The sequence below is a fragment of the Budorcas taxicolor genome, chromosome 13 (assembly GCF_023091745.1).
Source record: "Budorcas taxicolor isolate Tak-1 chromosome 13, Takin1.1, whole genome shotgun sequence".
Taxonomy (NCBI): domain Eukaryota; kingdom Metazoa; phylum Chordata; class Mammalia; order Artiodactyla; family Bovidae; genus Budorcas; species Budorcas taxicolor.
The window spans coordinates 65,646,457-65,668,621 of NC_068922.1; the positions used below are offsets into that span (position 1 = coordinate 65,646,457).

Here is a 22,165-nt window from a genome sequence, read left to right on the forward strand (position 1 = left end):
AATGGAAAGTAACACTTCTCTTACTAGTCATAAATCTGTATCATTAACTTATCTATATTTTCATCAATATAGTGGGTATAATATCTATTTATATACTATTATTTAATAATATGCATTCTAGAACTGCATATTACATTCTATTAATATTTTAGTGATTAAGTCAATTTATCATTTATTTACCAATATTATGGGGTTGTTTTTTTTTTGAGGCAGTGGAGTTTATTTGTAATATTAGTTTCAGGTATACCACACAGTGATTCAAAATTTTTATAGATTATGTCCCATTTGAAGTTATTACAGGGACTTCCCTGGTGGTGCAGTGTCTGCCTGCCAATGAAAGGGACACGGGTTCAATCCCTGGTCCGGAAGATTCACATGCTGGGGGGCAACTAAGCCCGTGTACCACAGCTACTGAGCTCTTGCTCTAGAGCCTGTGCTCTGCAACAAGAAAGCAGCCCTGCTCACTAAAACTAGAGGAAGTCCCCGCATGCAGCAGCGAAGACCCAGTGAAGCCAAAAAGCAATAAATAAAATTGCTGTAAAATACTGGCTATAAGCCCTGTATAAAACTCAAGAGAAAAGACAGTCTATCAGTGAAAAGAAAATCTCCCTCCTTACAACCCATATCCAATGATCCTTATCTTGCTGGTCTTCTCGGAGGCCACTAGAACCAGTTGCCAGGTTTTTGTATATGTAAGTATATATGTACATATATGGACACACACATACACCAGTAAATATGGACAGTTTTAAGCAGAAGGAAAAGGGTTTACACTGGAGGAAAAAAATATATCAGGGGTACTGAGAGAGTCAGTTAATCTAAAGCAGTATGCAAAGCTCACCAGCAGCAAACCTTGTGGAGAAACCGAGGTAAGGAGAACTTGTGTGAGTATTCTCACTACTACATGGGGAAAGTGAGCCAAGAATACAGAAGGAAACTGACCAACTGAATCAGAGTGTCCCTGAAACGAAGGCACTGGAGCCACTCCAAGGAAACTTGATAAATGGTGAAGATATTAAGAAAAGTGGACAACAAATGAACCACATCGCAATCAGAGATGAAATGACCTCTACAGTTCCCCTTGAAAGTCTGAAGAGGAACTTGAGCAGAAGTTTGAGATAAAAAAGGGGCAGAAGTAATACTGGTATAAAAGGGGTAAAACTGGCTTACGTGCTAATGGAACACCCTAGGAAAAGCTGTTATGTGTAAATTGCACCCCATCACTCACACTTCTTTAGAATACAAACTGTAGTGTGCTAGACATACTATTCTGCAGTGAGGTCACTCCCGATCAGGACATATGGGGCCTTCTCACTTATTTATACTGTTTTCCCACACCCTTGCTAGTACAAATGATCACTCTTTTTGACTTCTGCTAATTTGACAGATAAAAAGGGGTTATCATTGTATTTTTATTAGTGAAGATGACATTAGTGTATAGAAATCTTATATGCTTCCATTTCAAAGCAGTAAGAGTAATACATGCATTCACTTGTTTAAATTTTAAATGAACTCATCAGCCTTGTGACAACCTCTTGTCTGTGGCTGCACGCATTTTTAATTAAACACACAATATGTACATTTGTGAGGATGTCCTTACTTTATAGAAATCATTATCGTTATCAAGATACTGTGATCTGGGCATGTGTATATGTGCGTGCTCAATTGCTCAACTGTTTTCAACTCTTTGCAGCCCCATGGACTGTAGCCTGCCAGGTCCCTCTGTCCATGGAATTTTCCATGCAAGAATACTGGAGCGGGTTGCCATTTCCTTCTCCAGGGGGTCTTCCCAACCCAGGGATCGAACCTGCGTCTCTTGCATCTCCTGCACTGGCAGGCAGTTCTTCACCAATGCACCACCTGCTGCTCCTGCTGCTGCTGCTAAGTCTTTTTGTGATACTGGCATAAGGATAGTCAAATATCAATAAGATAAAAATGAGCCTTCCAAAATAAATCCTTACATGTATGGTCAACTGGTTTTCAACAAGGGAACCCAGACAACTCACTGAACAAAGAAAAGTCTTTTTTTAACGGTACTGGGAAAATTGGATTTTCAGAGGAATGGAGTTAGACTCCAACTTCACACTAAGTACAAAAAATTATCTCAAAATAGACCATAGACCTAAATGTCAACTATAAATCTAAAGAGAAAGGATAGTTGTAAATCTTCATGACTTTGGATTAAGTGATGGTTTCTTAGATGCAACACCAAAAGTACAAGCAACAAGAGAAAAAATAGCCTGGACTTCATCAAAATTAAAACCTTTTGTGTTTCATGTAGAAAATAAACTGGTTACCAGGGGCAAGCGATGGCGAACAGATACACTGGAAGACTGGGATTGACACACACACACACTTCTATTATATATAAAGTTCAGTTCAGTTCAGTCGCTCAGTCGTGTCTGACTCTTTGCAACCCCAAGAATCACAGCACGCCAGGCCTCCCTGTCCATCACCAACTCCCGAAGTTTACCCAAAATCATGTCCATCGAGTCGGTGATGCCATCCAGCCATTTCATCCTCTATCGTCCCCTTCTCCTCCTGCCCCTAATCCCTCTCAGCATCAGGGTCTTTTCCAATGAGTCAACTCTTCACATGAGGTGGCCAAAGTATTGGATTATATAAAATAGGTAACTAATAAAGACTTACTGTATAGCGCAGGGAAATCTACTCAATACTCTGTAACAGGCTATATGGGAAAAGAATCTAAAAAAGAGTGGATATATAGATATATGTATGTAACAAGATTCACTTTGCTGTATACCTGAAACTACCACAACACTGTATATCAACACTATACTCCAATAAAAATGAAATAAAACAAAACAAAAAGATACTTCATTAGGTTAAACCCAAATAAAAAAAATAAATAAAACCTGTGCTTCAAAGGACACCATTAAGAAAATTAAAAGAGAGACTTTCCTGGTGTTCCAGTGGTTAAGAATCTGCCTTGCAATGCAGGGGAGGTGGTTGATCCCTGTCAGGAAACTAAGATCCCACATGCCAAGGAGCAACTAAGTCTGTGTGCTACATGCAGAGTCCACATGCTGGAACAAAAGACCTGTAGGATGTAACAAAGATCCCACATGCCACAACTAAGACTCGAAGCAGCCAGATAAATAAATAGCAAAAAAAAAAAAAAGAAAAGAAAAAAAGTTATAAGACAGGGACTTCCCTGAAGGTCAAGCGATTAAGAACCCGCCTTCCAAAGCAGGGTATGTGGGTTCAATCCCTGAGGAAACCAGGATCCCAAATGCCGTGGGGCAATTAAACCTGTGAGCGGAAACTAGAGAAAGCCTGTTAGCCCGGACGAAGAGCCTACACTAAGCAACGAAGACCTAGCATAGGCAAAAGATAAAAACATTTTCTGTTTGCCAGTCCTTTGTTTGAAACTTAGCACAGGAGCCACTGGCCCAAGGTCTCAAGAATTCTATTAGACTAGCTGTCGCCACATCCTAGGCCCAGGTTCTTCCCATCCAGCTGCAGTTTCTGTAGCTTCTGCAGCTGTTCAGACCTTATTTTAGACAAATGTCTCCCCCATCTGGTGAATGGCTCTGTGGACAAGTTAGGCCCCTTACCCTCTGGGCAAGTTTCTTCACAGTTGGCCAGCTGTGCTCCCTGTGGAAACCATTCCTCCCGTGAACAGGCCTCTCTTAGGTGTGCTGGTGGGGGCTCAACTAAGTCCTCAGTTCCTTCAGTGTCCACATTCCCTTGGCCTAAGAGTTGCTGTTGTTCAGTTGTCAAGTTGTATCCAACTCTTTGCAACCCCATGGACTGCAGCACACCAAGCTTCCCTGTCCTTCACTGTTTCTTGGAGTTTGCCCAAATTCATGTCCGTTGAGTTGGTGATTCCATCCAACCATCATATTCTCTGTCCCCCTGCTTCTCCTCCCCTCAGCCTAGGAGTAGCTGCTATTTTTCCACCTGCTACTTTTGGATACCTCAAAGTCCTTTTTCACCTCTTGAAGAAGTAAGCTACCTTCTACTAGTTGATATATTACATGAAATTTTCTCTACTCAAAGCATGTAGCTTCTGTCCCCTGACTGGACCCTGGAAAAGCCCACAGGATGGAGAAAATGTGACCTGAAGGAGGCTGAGATGAGTGAGTGTCACCAGACCTTCTGTATGGCAAGTCTTGATTCTTGTGCTAAAATATTTTTAAAAGGCAGAACAGGAACTTCCTTGGCAGTCCGGTTTAAAACTCTGTGTTTTCACTGTAGGGGTGAGAGTTCAATCCTTGAACAAAAGCCCCTCATGCAGTGTAGCAAAAAAAAAAAAAAAACTGCTGTGCTTTCCTGCCACTATTAACTTACAATGTCCCCCGGTATCCTTTATTTAAAAATTCTAACATTGTCACTTGGTAGAGGAGAAATGTACAGAAAAAGAAACCTGTCATGGCTCAGCTCTGAATAACATTTACATGCTAGTATAAATGCTGGAAATTTATCTAATCCAAATCATGTTATATTGGAAGGATGGAGTAGTAGAAAACATAAATGAGGGTCATGGTGTTGGTGTATGTGTGAATATGAGAAATCATCTTTCATAATGGAATGCCAAAGATAATGCCTACAACTGAAAAACCAACAGGTGGAAATACATGCATATTTAGAGAGATAGAGGCAAAGACAATTGAAGAGAACTGAGGTTTATGTCCAAAAAGACACATATAAGAATGTTCATGGAAGAGAAGTTTTTTCTTCAATGGAAGAAAAACTATGACCAACCTAGACAGCATATTAAAAAGCAGAGACATTGCTTTGCCGACAAAAGTCCATCTAGTCAAAGCTATGGTTTGTTGGGCCATAAGGAAAGCTGAGCACCGAAGAATGGATGCTTCATAACTATGGTGTTGGAGAAGACTCTTGAGAGTCTCTTGGACAGCAAGGAGATCAAACCAGTCGATCCTAAAGGAAATCAGTCCTGAATATTCATTAGAAGGACTGATGCTGAAGCTGAAACTCCAACACTTTGGCCACCTGATGCAAAGAACTGACTCACTGGAAAAGACCCTGATTCTGGGAAAGACTGAAGGCACAAGGAGAAGGGGATGACAGAGGATGAGATGGTTGGATGGCATCACCAACTCGATGGACATAAGTTTGAACAATCTCTGGGAGTTGGTGAAGGATAGGGAAGCCTGGCGTGTTGCAAACAGTCAGACATGACTGAGCAACTGAACTGAACTGACTGAAGACTGTCCATAGAAGCTTTATTCATAATAGCAAAACTAAAGCAAAATATTGGAAATAACCCAAATGCTCATAGGAACATTCACGGTATATAACAATGGACTGCTACACAGAAGAATGAACTACTGACACATAGGAAGACAGGTTTAAATCTCAAAGACTATACTGAGCAAAAGCAGCTCATTAGAGTATACAGGCCCATTAGAGTATACACTATAATTACATTTATATGAAGTTCAAGAACAGGCAAGATAATCTATAAGGGTAACAGAACAGTAAATACTTGTTTGGGGAGGGGAATTAGTGATTAGCAAAGGGCATGAGGGAACCTTTTTGAAATGACGGAAATGTTCCATATCTTGATTTGGTGATGGCTACATGAGAGTATGGGCTTCCCAGGTGGTGCCAGTAGTAAAGAATCTGTCTGCCAATGCAGGAGACATAAGGGATTCGGGTTAAATCCCTGGGTCAGGAAGATGCCCTGGGGAAGGAAATGGCAACCCACTCCAGTATTCTTGCCTGGAGATTCCCATGGACAGAGGAGCCTGCCAGGCTCCACAGGGTCACAGAGAGTCGGACGTGACTTAAGTGACTTAGGATGGACAGACATGAGTATATGTATAAAAGGTCACTGAGATGTACTTATGATTTGTGTCCTTTAGTATATATAAATAATACCTTAATTAATGAGGCAAAACCCAAAGAATCTGCTAAAAGAATTAAAGTGGTTACCTCTAAGAAGCAGAAATGGGGTGAGTAACAGATTCTTTGTATTAAGCCCTGCAGAACTCCTCTGCTCTAAAATGTATGTGAGGACTTCCCTGGTGGCACAACTGATAAGAATCCGCCTGCCAATGCAGAGGACACGGGTTTGATCCCTGGTCCGGGAAGATGCCACATGCTGCAAAACAGCTAAGCCCGTGTGCTTCGACTACTGAAGCCCATGCTTCAACAAGAGAAACCACCACAGTGAGAAGCCCATGCACCACAACAAACTAGCCCCCGTTCACTGCAACTAGAGAAAGCCTGCACAAAGCAGCAAAGACCCAGCACAGCCAAAAATAAAGAAATACATTTTTTTAAATGTTAGAAATAAATATATGTGAATTTGTAATTTTGCTGAAATACAATCTCAATGGAAGGAAAAACTATGGACTTTGGAGTGAGCCTGATTTGGATTCAGACCACTTGCTAGCTGGACAACTGCAGCAAGTTATGTTCTCTCTCTGGCCCTCAGTTTTTCCATCTTAAAATAAGTTTAATAGAACCACATGAAAAAAATAACTGAGTCTGTGCCTAAAAGGTACTTGTCAAAGTACTTTACACAGAATGAGTACTCAGTAAATGTTAATTTTCTCCACACTGACCATTTTCCTTTAATACATAGGTGACAGTTGAGCACGCATTACTCCTACTTAGAGTTTTCATCCCGACTCCAGACACCTCACAGCTCTCCACACTCATTGCTCATTCATTCCCTCCCTCCTTCATAGGTCATCTGTGCTGCTGTGATTTATAGCAAGAAATATATACTTGGTCTTCACCCCCCTCCTGGCAAAGAGCTTTGTAAAACCTTGCGATGAGACTGATAAAGAATCTTTTTTTGGTTAATGATGGGATTTTAGGAAAGCCTCTAAGTAACTTCTACATGGAACCAGTCCCTTTGAGTAGGGGGCTGGAACTTTCAACCCTACCCTGCCCTTCTCTCCGGGGGCTAGGGGGTAACGGAGGTGAATGCTGAACTGACTGCCACATAATCACGTGTCTGTAACAAAGCCGCCATAAAGCCCCGAAAGACAGGTGTGGGAGGGCCTCCAGGCTGGGGAGTGCATGGCCACCCTGGGAGACTGGGGCATGCCAGAGGACAGGGGAGCTCCCTGCCCCTTTCCATACAACTGCTCTGTGCATCTCTCTCACTCAGCTGTTCCCGAGTTAGGTCCTTTTATAATAAGCCAGTTTGATAAATACAGTGTTTCTCTGTGAGCAGCTCTAGAAAACAAACTGGACCCAAGGAGGGGGCTATTGGAACCTCTGATCTATAGCTGGTTGGTCAGAAGCACAGGTGACCACTTGGAGTGGCTGAAGTGGGGGAGGGGGAGCAGTGGTGGTGGCTCAGTGACTGGCACTCAGCTGTAATCTGCGTGTCATCAAGCTGAGCTGTAGGACATCCAGCTGGTGTGTGAGAATTCTTTGGTAGTGTAAGAAAAAACACACTGTAATTGGGACGGGAATTCTGTTACTCAACTTACTTTCTCTCTGAAAAGAGGACTGGGGTCCTGACTTCTTTCACCCAACAGCTATCTACACAATTGTTATTTCCTCTATAGACTTCAGTTTCTTTACCAGAAAGACATGGGATTTGAACAAAAGGTTCTTTTAGCAGTAACATTTGTGGTGTCTTTTGGTTTTTTATTTTCTCTGAAATCTCTATTTCTGTGCAGCCCTTCTTCCCAGACCTCATTCTGGCTCTAAAGAAGCTTGGTGAGGCACGTGATGTCATCAAACAGGAACAGATGGCATGCGGCTTACAGGGAACGGGTTGGGGGTGGGGTGGGAGCTGTCTTCTCTCATCTCTCTGAACACCAAGAGCCGGGTGGCACTGAGTTAATGCCCTCCCCTAAGACTGGCCTTTGGTGGGCGCCATGTGCATCTCCCACGGCGCTGAAAGTGTTAACCCACTGGAATCAAGTGAGTTCCAGGGAACCCTTTCTTTCCTGAAGTGAATAAGCCTTTACACACAAGCCAGTAAACATACCCCTCTCCTGGCTGGAATAGGCACTTACCTGCCCAAAGTGATGAGATAAAATAATGTCCACAACGTTGGTTGTCAAGCCTGAGAGCTAAAAAGATAAAAACTTTGTGTCAAGAGAGTGAGCATGGGTAAAATTTTATCAATCTGTCCACTTTATTAGTGCACTTTCTTGTAAATATGCTAAGCTTAAAAACACAAAAAACACAACTCAGTGTCGCATATTTTCATGAGATGGTGGTCCCAAGAAATCTGAAAACAAGAAAAAAGTCAGGAAAAAACAAAATGTGCCTTCTAGGGTAATAATATGGCCCACTTTGAAATAGGTGGCTAGAAGAAATGCTGGCCGTTACTTCTTTGAGAACGTGGGACCTAGAGCTCACAGCTATAGCTACTTAATTTCTACTTGTGCTTCTGCATTTACACTGGGTTTATGCTTAATAAGGTCAACTTACAACTACTCCCAAGTCATCCAAAATAAAAAGCAATTTTTTTTTTCTTTCCTCTAGTTATTGCTATCTTCATTTAAAGGAGTGGGAGGAAACTGCTTTGTTTACAGAATGTTCTTGCGTTTTGAAAGCTTTTCTCTTAATTTTCCCCACGTCAAAGTTTTGCATATCACAGTCTAATAAATCCATCAATCTGTGTAGATTTGCAGCCTGTTGGTCTATTTTCAGAAAAATTTCCAACTCACATTATGTTGCTGACTTCCCTTAAACCTTCTCTGTTGATTTTAAGCTCAGTTCCTACTGTGGACTTGGCGCAGAGGTAAAGGACTGAGTTGGGGGTGGAGATGGAGAAGAGGGGATAAGGGAGACAGATGCGGATATGGGTGGAGCAGGATCAGGTAGTACCAGGAAGATGGAGTTAAGAAAGAAGCCCGGAAATCTTCACCTGGGTTATCAATGATCCACAGGTTGTAAATTAAAGATAATTAGAACTAATAACCTATTTCATTTCATCATTTAATAACCTATTTAATATTCCTCATGTTATTAAGAGTGTTCATCTAAGTTTTAATGTACCCACATACTAGACAGGAATTAGAACAAATCTGAAGTCAGCTGTAAGAAAGAATTTCCATAATATCTGGCAAAAGCAATGTTAATATATTTCATCCAACGCTAGGAAATACATCATTTCTCTGGAAGTTAAAGGTGGGGAAGAATAGATAAACTTTTCAGAATCTGGTCTGCTGGTAGATGGAACAGCTTAATATTTTAAAATAACTATAAAAGCAAAGCAAAATTAGGAAAATATAGAATATATAAAATAAAAATAAGAATCATCTGTAATGCTACCAACCAAAGATGTAACTACTAGTAGCATTTTCCTTCTTTTCTTATGCATATATGTATTTTTAAAATTTTTATTGTTTTTTTAAGCATGAGAATTTTCTCATTTCCCTAAACAACAAAAAAAACACATAATTTTTCAGTTGCATAGTTCCATTCATGACTGAGACTCACAGACAATGATGAATGAAAGAAGCAAGATATGAAAGAACACATCTTCTATTATTCTGAATATATAAAATCAATCTATGGTAACAGAAACCAGAATAATGGTTTCTTTTGGGGGAAGGGAGGAAGTATTAAGGGCAGAGTTGGAAATATTCTGTATATTGACTAAGTGGTGATTACATGTGTAAATATTCATATCAAGCTGTATACTTAAGACTTCTTGCCCTTAACTGTATGAATGAAAAAATAAAAAAACAGATAAGCCATTTTGAGAAGGGACTAAGGGATGAGCCAATGGATACTGTTTGGTCTTACTTTGGAAGCTGCCCAGTCAATCCAGCCTTTAGCACAAGGGTCAACGTTAATGAGCACAAGACCTTCCACAAGCTCTGGGTGACTGAGCTGAAACGAGACAAAGCAATAGTATGAGAGCCCCATTCTCAGCTTCTTCTAAAACTACTGGCATGTGGCTAGTCAACTCTTCCTAGGCCTGGATGTCTCAGATCTTAAAAAAAGGTCAGAGAGGTGCTAGGGAGGATATTTAGAAAAACAGCTCCATAAATCTAACTCAGCATGTAGAAAACCAGCTTCCTAAATTGCCAGCAAATGACCTTGCCTTGCAAGGATCTATGGGGGAGATGGTTTTTATTTCCACAGTAGAGGACGGCCACAGCTATCTCCACAGCTGTTTAGCTCAGGGTGGGTCTACCCTCCTGGGCAGTGCCCTTGAGACTACATGACATAAGGGGCTGTTAAGGCTTAGACTGTCCCCAGTAGCAACTTCTTGTTTTTCCTAAAACCACATGAAGCGGTAATACAACCCTCAGAAGATTGTCCTATCACCCAGGAGGCATTTGAGAAAAATCAGTAAGAACATTTCTATGTAAACTAAAAACTTCCCAGCTTACTTTTTCCCCTCTGATTATGCTCACTATAGAAAATGTGATAAACAGAGAAATAATGAAGAGCAGAAAATAAATCTTATTATTATCTAATTACACATCATCAATCTTAGTATTTTGGTATGTTTTCTTCCAGTTCTTTCCTATGCCTATGACAAACTTTACCTGCCTCTGTATTCTAACCTTTTGTTAAGGTTGTAATATATGTGAATTATGTATCATAAGCTCGTCTTATAAAATTTTAATGGCTGTAAGAAATTCCACTTTAAATGTTCTCTGAGAGTTATTTTTTATTGATGATATCCTGCCCACATCTCTTATTTTTTTAGGTGCTAGAAGTACAAAGCAAGGCTTTATACAAACTAGTATCTGTGGACAGAATTTATAGAAAACCAGACATAAGACCCACGACAGTTCCTTCTCATTTAACACAGCAGTAAGAGCTGTGACCTAGGCAGTGCCTCAAGGGCGCTGAGACTAATCCTCCATGTACTTACTGCAAATCTGCTGAGGATGTAAGCTCCAGCTCCAACCCCAATCCCAATGATGCTTTTCAGACTGTAAAGGGAACACACCAATATGAATAGGGTTAACTCGTTCGAAGGGAGCATGGCATAATGGAAAGAATACAACTGGATTCAAATCTGGCTCTGATGCTTACTGGATGGAGAATTTGGTTAGGTTTCATTAACTTCCTAAGCCTGGGTTCCCTATCTATAAAACAAGGATATGATGACTTCTAAGTTGATTTTAAAGATTATGTGTATGACTAAAACATGGGAGTCATCCTTGACAGCTCACTCTCCTATCACCTCCACACCCAGCCCGTCAGCAAGTCCTACAGGCACCTTCACAGTCCTTCCAGCTGCCTTCTCCTCCATCCCATCCTCTGGGAGGCATCTAGAGCCAAGCTATCAATATCACTTGCCTGGTTGTTGTAACAGTTTAACTGGTCCCCTGCTTTTTCTCTTTTACCCTTCTCTAAACCTGTGGAGACTCTCTCCACAGCTAATCTTTTTATTTTTTAAAGGTTCCTTTTGGCAGGGTTTAATTTATTTATCTTTGGCTGTGCCATGCAGCATGCAGGATCTTAAGTTTCATGATGAGGCATCGAACCCATGCCCCTAGTGTTGGAAGCATGGAATCTTAACCACTGGATTGCTAGGGAAGTCTTTAAAGTAATTAAAAGAAAAATGTAAACGGCTTTATTGATGTGCAGTTTACATATCTAGAGTGATTATTTTAAAAGACTAAATCAGATAGCACTCCCCTGCATAAAACTCCTCAGTGTTTTTCTTTGCCTTTTGAATAAAACCCTGAAGTCTCACCGGACGTGTCAGATGTGCGTAATCTGGTTCTTGTTTTAGTTCTCAAATATCACCTTATGCTTTTCTCCCACTTGCTCACTTGGGTCGGGCCTTTTGGACATATTCCTTCTGTCTGGAATCCTCTTGTCCTGGCTCTCTATTTGGGTAACTCCTGTTTATCCTTCAGGTCTTAACCTAAAGGACTCCGTAGAGAGGTATTCCTCAGCCATATCTGGTAGAGCCTGCTTTTATTCTCTATCACACATCCCTACTGATTTCTTCTACTGCATGTAAGCTGTGACTATTTGTTTACCTGTTGTTAATTATTTTCCATAGCAAAACGCAAGCTTCACACTCCATAAGGGTAGTGACCATACTGTTTTGATTACCATCACAGCACCCAGATTAGACACATAATAGAAAGTGTTTTTTTGAAAAACAAAAACCATATGGAAGAATTGCAGAATGAACTCACTTTAAGTGGGTGAGAACAGGAGGCAGCATTTCGGCCAGCTCATCCATGGTTGGGTACTGGTACCTGAAATCCAGAAGGATACCTCCTGAATTGGAATGCACTCACAATTCCCAATCACTAGAACAATTAGAAAAAGTACAGAGTTCTTGAAAGTGAAAGTCGCTCAGTCGTGTCCAACTCTTTGCAATCCTATGGACTGGTCCATGGAATTCTCCAGGCCAGAATACTGGAGTGGGTAGCCTTTCTCTTCTCCAGCGGATCTTTCCAATCCAGGGATCAAACCCTGGTCTCCTGCATTGCAGGCGGACTCTACCAGCTGAGCCACAAGGGAAGCCCACAGAGTTCTTAGGTATTTCTAATCCCCAAATTACTACTTCAATTGGGGTTCAGGTTCAGTAAACTTCTAGCAGTTAAGAGTCAACTCAGGAAGTGGCTTTTGGTCTGCTGCTTATGTTTAGGCAGCTAAGCGCAAAAGTAAACAAACCTTTACTGGGTCCAGGGCACTCGGTCACAAATCCTGGGCTCTTATCATGAAGACTGATTTGTTTCACTTAGGCATAGAATAACCCAGCTGCTTTATTATTTGCTTTTGAATTTGGTTCCTGATCTAAGTCACTGGATCCTAAGATGGTCAAGCAAGCCCAAAACCGACTCAGACCAAGAATCCAAGAAAAGTAGGGAGTCTCCACATAAACTGCAGCATCAAAGATGAAAGAGATCTTAAGACAACTTCCTATTTATGTGGCAGTTCCGCTCTACATTTGACAGGGATGTCAGCCTGCCTCTGCTTGAAAGACTTCAAGCATTGGCATGCTTTTGAACTATTTGTGCATAAAACAGAAAAAAGGAACTGTATCTAAATTTTGCTGGATATAAACTGGTCACTGGCCAATTTGTGTTTAAGGGACCGAAATGGCTTCGACATAGTGAATAACAGATTCTGGAGCCAGACTGCCTGCGTTAAAATCCCAGCTCTGCTACTATTTGTTATGTAGGCTTGGACAAAGTACATAATATCTTTGGGCCTTAGTATCCTCACCTGTAAAATGGGAATAATAGTAAACCTATCCCATAGGGTTTTAAGCATTAAATGGGTTAAGTATGTAATGCAGTGTTCAAGATTACTGTCTGAGTACAGTGTAAATGTTAGCTGCTATTTGTCTGCAACGGTCTATTTCACAGCAATCACTGGCAAAAGCAGCTCTGGAGATAAGCAAAGAGGGGAAGGATGAGCATTCCACAGCTTGTAGTTTCACTCCTTCCCCAAGGTCTCCTCCATAATTACACTGTCCAGGGAAGAGTCAGGGAGACTGGAGCTCCGCCATGCAAAGCAGATGAGGCTGAGGCTGAGAGCTCCACCTGACGCTGCAGCTTCTCTGAATAAATGATTACACTGATATTCAAATTCCTGTCACCAGACTGAAGGTCAGGCTGGGGAGTTGCTCTCAGGAAGCTCAGAGAAATCTGAGTTTGGGTCTAAAGGGAGTTGCGAGTTCCAGGAGGGGCCAAAAATGACAGGTTTAAAACAGATGAAAGAAAGGGACAGATAGAAGACAGTAAGAAGAGGGTGTTCCAGACATGAATGTTTTGTGATTGGCTCCTATTTATGGAGGGCCATTCCTGGATATGGGAAAATATACAGTCTTCCTGAATAGACTGTCCATGACCGTCCTCCCAGAGTGAGGAGAGAAAGCAACTGGACGGCTGGTTGACAAGTATAACCTGCAGGCTGTGCTAAAACCAGCTTGGAGGGAAGCACATGGCTAGTGCTCCCACTGGAGCTTTGCTCTCTGAGTGCTTGTCTTCCAGAAGGGTCTTGCTTGTGGCCTTACCCAGTTGGGAAGGAGGGCGCACCTTCCTGCTGGCCTGGAGCATCCACATGGCAGACAGCGAAGTGCTGGGTGATCTCCTGCATGTCCTCAAAGTTAAAGAACGCGTTGAAACAGGATTTATCTGCAACAGCAAAACACTCGCAAGTCACAGGCTCTTCATTTCACCTCACTTTTCCTCTATCCAACCAATTCCATATCATCGTCCTTTCTTACTCCTTTTAAATCACTATTTCACTAGAATGAAGTATCTGAACAACTGTCTGACTCAAGCTGCCCTAAAGGCTGACTACCAGTCGTCTCAACGGCTTGAAAAGAACATTTAATTAGTACTCAATTCTACAGAACATCTACGGAGTGGAAGCCAATCCTGGTGTTTCACAAAACAATCTTACACCCATAACGCTGTCATTTTTCATGTATCTTATTCCCTACCTGATACAGAGATACTGACCATATCCCAGAAGCCTGGCTAAAGTGAGTTTCTTGTTGCTTACATTCACCATGTGGAAAACGTCTCACATGGCAAAACTGCTAAGGTGCAGGGAAGGGTTACTGCTTCAATTTCTACCACTTAAATTCCTTTTCAAAAGCTCCAGCACTAGATTGTAACTTCAAATGCAGGTCACCTCTGAAAGCCAGAGGAGTGTGAAAGAAACACATGCAATGCAGACTCCGTGGACCCGGGGCTAGGGCCAGAATCTTATGTTACCACCTAGAAAGGTCCATATAGAGTCATCAGGGACAGGCTACAGCGAGGATACTTTTACTAACTCATTGAAGGGCTCATAACAAAGTTAAGCTCAAATTCTGAATTTTCTAATCTGAAATATGTAAAAACCCAGAGTATCAATTAAAAAAAACAACTGATTTCAACCCTACTTTCTTAACCAGTCTATCACATAAATCTTCAGTCCTTTAGCAGATGTGACACAAAATGAGATAAAATCCCAGTATTCCCCAAAATGCACGTAGCTGCATACTTCCCAGGAACTTCAATTCTGCCATTAACACAAGTAGCAACGAGGATAAGGCAGAGAGGAGAAAACCTATGTTCTATTAGAATACTGGGGTTTCTTCTGTGTTTTTAAAAAATATACAAAGATTATGTGGTATAACAAAAAGGAACAGTATAAAATCAAATACATACGATTGAGGCCAATGTCATGGTATGTCAGAATGACCGGTCTGTTTCCCTTCGGCAGGCCTCTGATAGTGACGTGGACCATACCGTGAGCTGTTTCTATGTCATGTTCCTGTAACAAGAGAACGTAAAGGTCTCAGCAAGGGCAGAACGTACTGCCCAGGCTGCTGAAGTTTCACGATACCCGAATTCACCACTATTTCCCACTAGCTGGGGCAGGACACGTCACTGAACCATAAGCCTACTAGAAAGATGTTACATTACATAGGATAGTCCTACTTTTTAATTCCTTCCAGATAAACAGACAAACAAATGAAGAAAAAATGCACCTTATCTACAAAGCTCACTTTCTTAAATGGGGGAAGCCAGGGTATCTGCTGAGAATATATTCACAACTGGCTATGGTGAGATCAGCAAGTTGAATAAGAAGCCAGGAAAGACCTGGAGAAAGGCAAGCAAAAGAAGCAAAAGATATGAAGAAGCTGCTAGGTAAAAAGGCAAGAGGTTTCAGATCCTCTAAATGCATGTGCAGCAACTGATAAATTCGGTAGCACCTATGAGTGTGTCTATCTAAAATCTCTCCTGTTCCCTGGGAGTTGCCCTTCTGTGCCATCCATACAGCACAGGAAAAGGCTCTTGGCCACCTGGCTTGCAGACTGTCATCTTATGGTTATGGTTCACTGGAGTCAGGTGAACATTTGGTCCATGCTAAGTCCTTTCTTAAGAATGTGTAATTGGGAATGAGAGATTCCATCCTTAGTTTGGTTCTTCTCTTGAAAAGAGAAGTAAACTTGGGAGCTTATAATAAGCATTTCTACTGCTCTGATTCCTGATTCCAACTGTGTATGCCATTAAGTTCTGAGACATCTCTGGACTGCCTCTGGTTTAAGCTATTGGGTTGGGTTTGTTCCTTGCATCCCAAAGGATCGTAACCAAGGCAATGAGTAAAATTTAAGATGTAGTCAGAGCAGAGCTCAGGAACTGAATAAAGCCAGGACAAGATGCAGTCAGAGGTGCTGGGATAGTGCCAAGAGTGGCTGGGTGGAAAATAAAGACTCTGTAGGAAAAGTAACTGAAATTTATTCTAGTCTTCTTCAATGTCTATATTTCTTAAAAATACATTATCATGCCTAGCCTACTGAATTTTGCTGACAAAGTCTTTACCTATCTCACCAAGTCTTACAGTAGATGAGATAAACTGTGAGTAAGAATCCCAACAAAGGTAAAGGTCTTCCAACCTAACAATAAACCTCAACAGAGCCTTGGTTTCTTCACTCATGTAGGGCAGAGACCAATCTCACACTAGCTGAACATCAGTGCATCTCAAATTACAGGTCCCAGGCTGGAGCAGATAACTCTTATCAAATCAAACCACAAATGACTCAGTATTTCTGCTCTTCTCTATTACTGCTTGCTACCTCCTTTTCAAAGGCTTAAAAAAGGGAAACAAGAAATGAAGGAGAGAATCAGGTACTGTGAACTGGCTATGAAATAAAGTATAGGGTTTAGATGGAGGAATATAGAGACACAAATTCCTGTTGCTGTATGAGCATTTCTTGTGTGGTAAATGTCAGACTTCCTGGAAAAGGGAATGACAACTCACTCCAGTATTCTCACCTGGAGAATTCCATGGACAAAGGAACCTGGCGGGCTACAGTCCATGGGGTCACATACAATCAGACATGACTGAGAGATTAACACACAGCGTCAGACTTAGTGAGGAACCTCTCCACCAGGCTCTTTCACTAAACAACTATGCATCTACTGAACTCCTACTACCAGAACCTGGGCTGAGCTCTGGGCACAAAACAGTGAGCAAGAGAGATGTGACCCCTGCTCGCACAGAGATTATGTTCTACACGGGAGGCAGACAAAAAACCAACCAACCAACCAACCAACCATAACAACAGCTTGTGATCAGTACTGTGAGAGAAATAAAGAGAGTGCTCTTAAAGAAAATCGACAAGGAAGATACTAACTCTATTAGCAGACAGAAAAATGCAAATTAAATTCAGTAAGATGTAATTTCATATATACCAGAATGGCAGAAAATTTTAAGTCATATAATGCTGTCAGCCAAGGTGTAGAGAAATAAGAACTTTCATACACTGTTGGTAGGCAGTAACCAGGAACAGCTACTCTGGAGAATAATTTGGTAATTTTGCGCAAAGTTAAGAAATGTGTACTCTACAGCAGTTTTACTTTTAGGTATAATCTAAGGCAATTCTCAAACATACTCAAACACACAAAAAGATATGCAGATACATAGATATGTACATATATACATACAAACTGCAGTCTCATTTATAACATCAAAAAACTGGAAGCAGTCTAAACAGTCATGTATAAGGAAATTGAAAATGGAATTATGACATATTCACATGAGATACAGATAAAAATGAATGAACTAGAACCATAAGCATTAATACACAGAGAAAATCTTGAAAAAACAATGCTGAATAGAAGCACAGAAGGATTTGTATCTGACATATGATTTACATATGCAGATTTTTTAAAAAGCAACATTGCATTGACTGTATATGTTTACATACATATATTTAAAGTGCAAAAACTTGGAGAAGGAATGTACATTAACTTTAGACTTGATTCCTTCTGGGCAGTGACCTATTCTGAAAGTGAATTTAAGGAGGCTTTGACCTCTCTAATGTCTTACTTTTGGAGAAAGAGTAAAGAAAGAGGGAGAAGCCAGCCCCTGCCAGAGGAGTTACAGGACAGGAGAATCCAAACTGATGAGAATGGGCAATGATCTGTCATCTAACAATCTAGTTGCTGGAGCCTTCTTTCTATCATATCCAAGCCTTCAGTACAGTCTTGCTTAAGTATTCCAGCTTGGTCTCAGCTATGCTGAGAAATGAGTAAAAAACAATTTATACTTTGGCCTGGGGGTCAGCAGGACCTCCCAAGATCTGATAATTAAGGGGGATAGTGTGTGCAGGAAAGGTGAGGGGTGGGTGTGGAGTGAAGGGGTGGGGGACAGCAAGCTGTCAAGGAAATTCAGATGATATGAAAAAGAAGCTATAACAGATGGGGCAAAACAGGACATATTAAAAGCAGACAAGGCAAGAGGGCAAAGTAATTACTCTGTCATCATTTCATAATCTGGACGAAATTCAGAGTTAAAGTTGGCTCGCAAAATTTCAACTTTTTAGGGAGATCTCAGCCCCTATCTCCTGGGCTCTATCTGTCAATCTTGTTGCCCCTCTGGAGCAACCCTTGGTTACCAGTATCTCATAAGGTTACTGTTCATTTTCAAAGGAATATGGAAAGAAAGGAGACACTCACCTCCATGTGGACCCATAAATATATCCTTTGTGACCTTATGTGGGGATGGCTTGAACAAGTCTCTACCTGGAGCTGAGTATGCAGAGACTCTGGCTGTGGAGCTGATTCAATGGTCAGGCCCGGGATGGTGCTATTGCCACCTTCCCACTTCAGTCAACTACCATCCGCTGCACAGGCTGTTTCTCTAGTCACCCCACCACTCGCCCCAGCATTCTAGAGGGTGTGACTGCACAATGAGAATGCCTAGTAGGCTCTGGTCATAGATCTTCCCCAGCACTCTGATTACTTACCACCTCCAAGGCTATGCACCTCTTAAGTATGATCCCTTATTCTCCAGGCTTATAAAACAGCCTGAGATCATACTGGTCCCCAACACACTTCTCCATCCTGGGCTGCCTCTCCCTCTTAATCAAAGATGTAGATAGATTATCTTTTTAAGACTTTAATAATAGAGTTTAGGTTATTACCATTAATTGATAATAACCAATATTCACCTTTTTTCCTAAGTCCTTTTCCTTCAGCTCAATGTGCTATCACCAGTTACACATTCTGATGTGTTATACCTCTCTGAGAATTTAAATTGTGACCACATCACGCCTGTTAGTGCTTCTTCTTCTCCCTGGCTAGTCTGAAACAGTTTAGGCAAACTTGTAGGACAACATACTGCTAGAAATATTAACATTCTTATTAGTTATGAATTTTATTCTGTTTCTAATAAGCAGACCTCTCTACGATCCCTGGGTATAGTTTTTGTTATTTATTACATAGGAAATTTTAATATAATATCCCATTACCTTACCCTGGATAGTGGTATAAAGTTCGTTTGCATGACTTCATTTAATCCCATAGTAAAAGAATCTGTCTCCACAATTATTCAGCCTTCTGCCTACAAGTAAATGAATTTTCGTTTTTAAAGTTCTGTAATATGTTTTCCCTAACTCTAGCCTCAGCTCTCTCCCCTTTTACCTCTCACATCCTTCAGCCTAGTTAACTCATTCTTTCAGATGTCTACTTTTATTTTTCAGCTACCCACACTCTCAGAACTCTTACAAATCATGCTCTTCATTTGAAAGCTCTTTTTGCAATATGTCAAGATAAAATCTGTCTTTTCCTATCTATCTTTTTCAAAGCCAAATCCAATATCTTCTTCAAACAGCCTTAGTAAAACAATGAGGAAAATGAGAGTGAATGACTAACCTACATGCAATACAGCCCAGAACACCTTCAGAATATGGACTGTCTAGTCCAGATAGGAAGAGGAACAGATTTGGCCAATTCAAACACCCCAATCTTTGGCCACGGTAGCAGTCCAAGGATGAGAGTGTGACCCCCACACACATGACCCATGCCAAACCAACAAGACTCCTCCCCTGGCCTTTTCTAACAAGTTATAGGTAAACATCTTCTCTTGGCAGTGAGGCTGCTAAGCTGAAAGGACATGAATTTGGGGCCTTGGTAGCCATCAGGCCCATGCTGTGACACAGCCTGTCAGAGAAATAGTGACGGGGAAAGGAACTGAGACTGGGGGTGGTGATACAAAGGCCTTAGAATCTATAAGGTTCTTTTTTCTCTGCAAATGAAAATAAAGTCAACTATATCCTTAGAACTTAATAATCAATTTCTCCCTTACCCCACCCCCTCAAATCAGCAAAATCAAACCAACACAGCAGTAATTAACACAACACTGTAAATAAACTATACTTCAATTAAAAAAAAAATCAAACCAAAAGGGGGCAGGTGTGCATCTTGAGGGGAGGACTTGTGAACAAAGGCCATCAGAAAGGAAAAGCACAAAGCAGAAGTATGGGTGGGTCAGCAACAATTCTAGTTTTCCAGGGAGTGGGTGGAGTAAACAATGGGAAACGGTGGGACAGAGGCTGAAAGGGGGACTGGGGCCACATTCACATCCTTTAAGGCAAGGGGAGGAGCATGGAACTGGTCAAGCTCTCTAACAGACTATAGCAGGTGGCTGAATCCCAGTTCTTTCCAAACAACCTCTTTTCTGCGGAAGCAACTTCCAGTTATTTACTTCATTTAATTCTTATTTTGTAATAGTGCCCATTTACCAAGTGATGTGCGGGAGTTTAAAGCTGTTTAAATCCCTTTAGAAGAGGCAGTCACATATATACATCCTCACAGTAGGGTTCTATAAATCAGTCCTCTAAAGAACTATTGCAATTAAACAGCCAGCATGGAACTACCCAGCCCTTAGCCAGGTCTGGAGCTCTTATCCTAGGAATATGAACTCCATTCTTGTGAGTGCACTCCATTATCAGCATCTTCTACAGGAATATATATCCTGGAAGATAGCAGCTTTTCACTCTCCATTAATATTTATTGAGTGCCCCTCTGATGGAAGTGAAAGGCAAATTGACAAGATATGCCAAGATCCTTTAAGTGTGTTCATTTCAAGATCCATCTAAAGAAATAATCAAATGTGTATATAAAATTTACAGAAAAATGTTCAATGAACTGAACAAATTACAATAACTGAACATACTATAAGGAATCTAATTTCCAAAAATAATGGAATAGTTAAGTCACGGGATAGCTATATGAGGATATCAGTCAGTCATTAGAGTTGTTTTTTTTTTTCTTTTTGGCTGTGCCATGTGGCTTGCAGGAACTTAGTTCCCTGACCAGGGATTAAACACAGTCCCATGTAATGAAAGTGCCATGTCCTAACCACTGGACTGCCAGGGAATTCCCCATTAAAGACTGTTTTTAATGAGAGTTTAAAAATGGAAATGGGATTGTGTTCTAATATTAAGTCAGAAAAGGAAATATATAACTGTACATCCAGTATGACCAATCAAACAAACTTTAAAAATTATTTTAAAAAACTATACACACACAAACATATCTCAAACTAAACACAGCGACATGGCTGTCCCTGGGTTCTAGGCTTCTGAGCTTTTCTCTAGCTACTTCATAAGTGCTCTCCAACTCTTCAACTATCAGCATGTACTCTTTTGATAACCAGAATACAAAAGTGAAAACTGGGAAGAAATATAATAAAATACAGCTATCTCTAGTTGACAGGATTATAGGTAATGTTTAGTTTTACACTTTTCTAAATTTTCCAAATTTGATTATACACAAGAATTGTTTTTAAACATACAGCATATTTACTCATGTGATATGCACACATTAAACACTACACATGAAGTTTTAGAAATATGTGGGAAGTAATGATGATGATATTTATACAAACATTGTGATTACAACTTCATAGTAAGTGTAGGTGAACGTGTGGAAATGTCCATGAAGAGAGTTGTTTAAAAATGAAAAACAGTTTTGTGTACGTCTTTGTAAAATTAAACACTGATTTCCCCCCTGCAACATTTTATCATGAGAACTTTAAACCATACACCTAAGCTGAAAGAATTTACAGTGAACATCTGTATACCCAGAACCTGGATTCTACCATTAACATTTTACTATACTCAATTATCATGCATCTATCCAATCTTATATCCATCTTACTAATCCTTTTTTTAAAATTGAGGTATAGTTGATTTACAATATTATATTAGTTTCAGGTGTACAGCATAGTGATCCAAAATTCTTATAGATTATATTCCATTTAAAATTTTTATAAAATACTGGCTATAGTTCCTGTGTTGTATAATATATCCTTGTAGCTTATTTATCTTGTATATAGTAAGATATATATATTTGTGCCTCTTAATTTCCTAGTATAATTATTTTTGAAGGCAATATATCACATACACAAAGAAGCTATAGTATTTGTCTTAGTTCTAATTTCAAATTTTTAAACATTCTCACCAGCAGAAGAT

The 22,165-nt window shown here is 40.6% G+C and overlaps 1 protein-coding gene across 3 annotated transcripts in view; it reads right to left on the reverse strand.

Annotated features, from left to right (window-relative positions):
* Nucleotides 1-22,165, reverse strand: part of NDRG3 (NDRG family member 3) — a 60,135-nt gene that overhangs the window by 12,751 nt on the left and 25,219 nt on the right. For all 3 annotated transcript variants that reach the window (XM_052650704.1, XM_052650705.1, XM_052650703.1), the window contains 6 exons: nucleotides 15,069-15,174; nucleotides 13,922-14,042; nucleotides 12,090-12,152; nucleotides 10,805-10,865; nucleotides 9,721-9,807; nucleotides 7,977-8,033 (listed from right to left, as the gene is read on the reverse strand). In XM_052650704.1, the coding sequence (XP_052506664.1) occupies nucleotides 7,977-8,033; nucleotides 9,721-9,807; nucleotides 10,805-10,865; nucleotides 12,090-12,152; nucleotides 13,922-14,042; nucleotides 15,069-15,174 (495 nt within the window). The remainder of the gene's footprint in view (nucleotides 1-7,976; nucleotides 8,034-9,720; nucleotides 9,808-10,804; nucleotides 10,866-12,089; nucleotides 12,153-13,921; nucleotides 14,043-15,068; nucleotides 15,175-22,165) is intronic.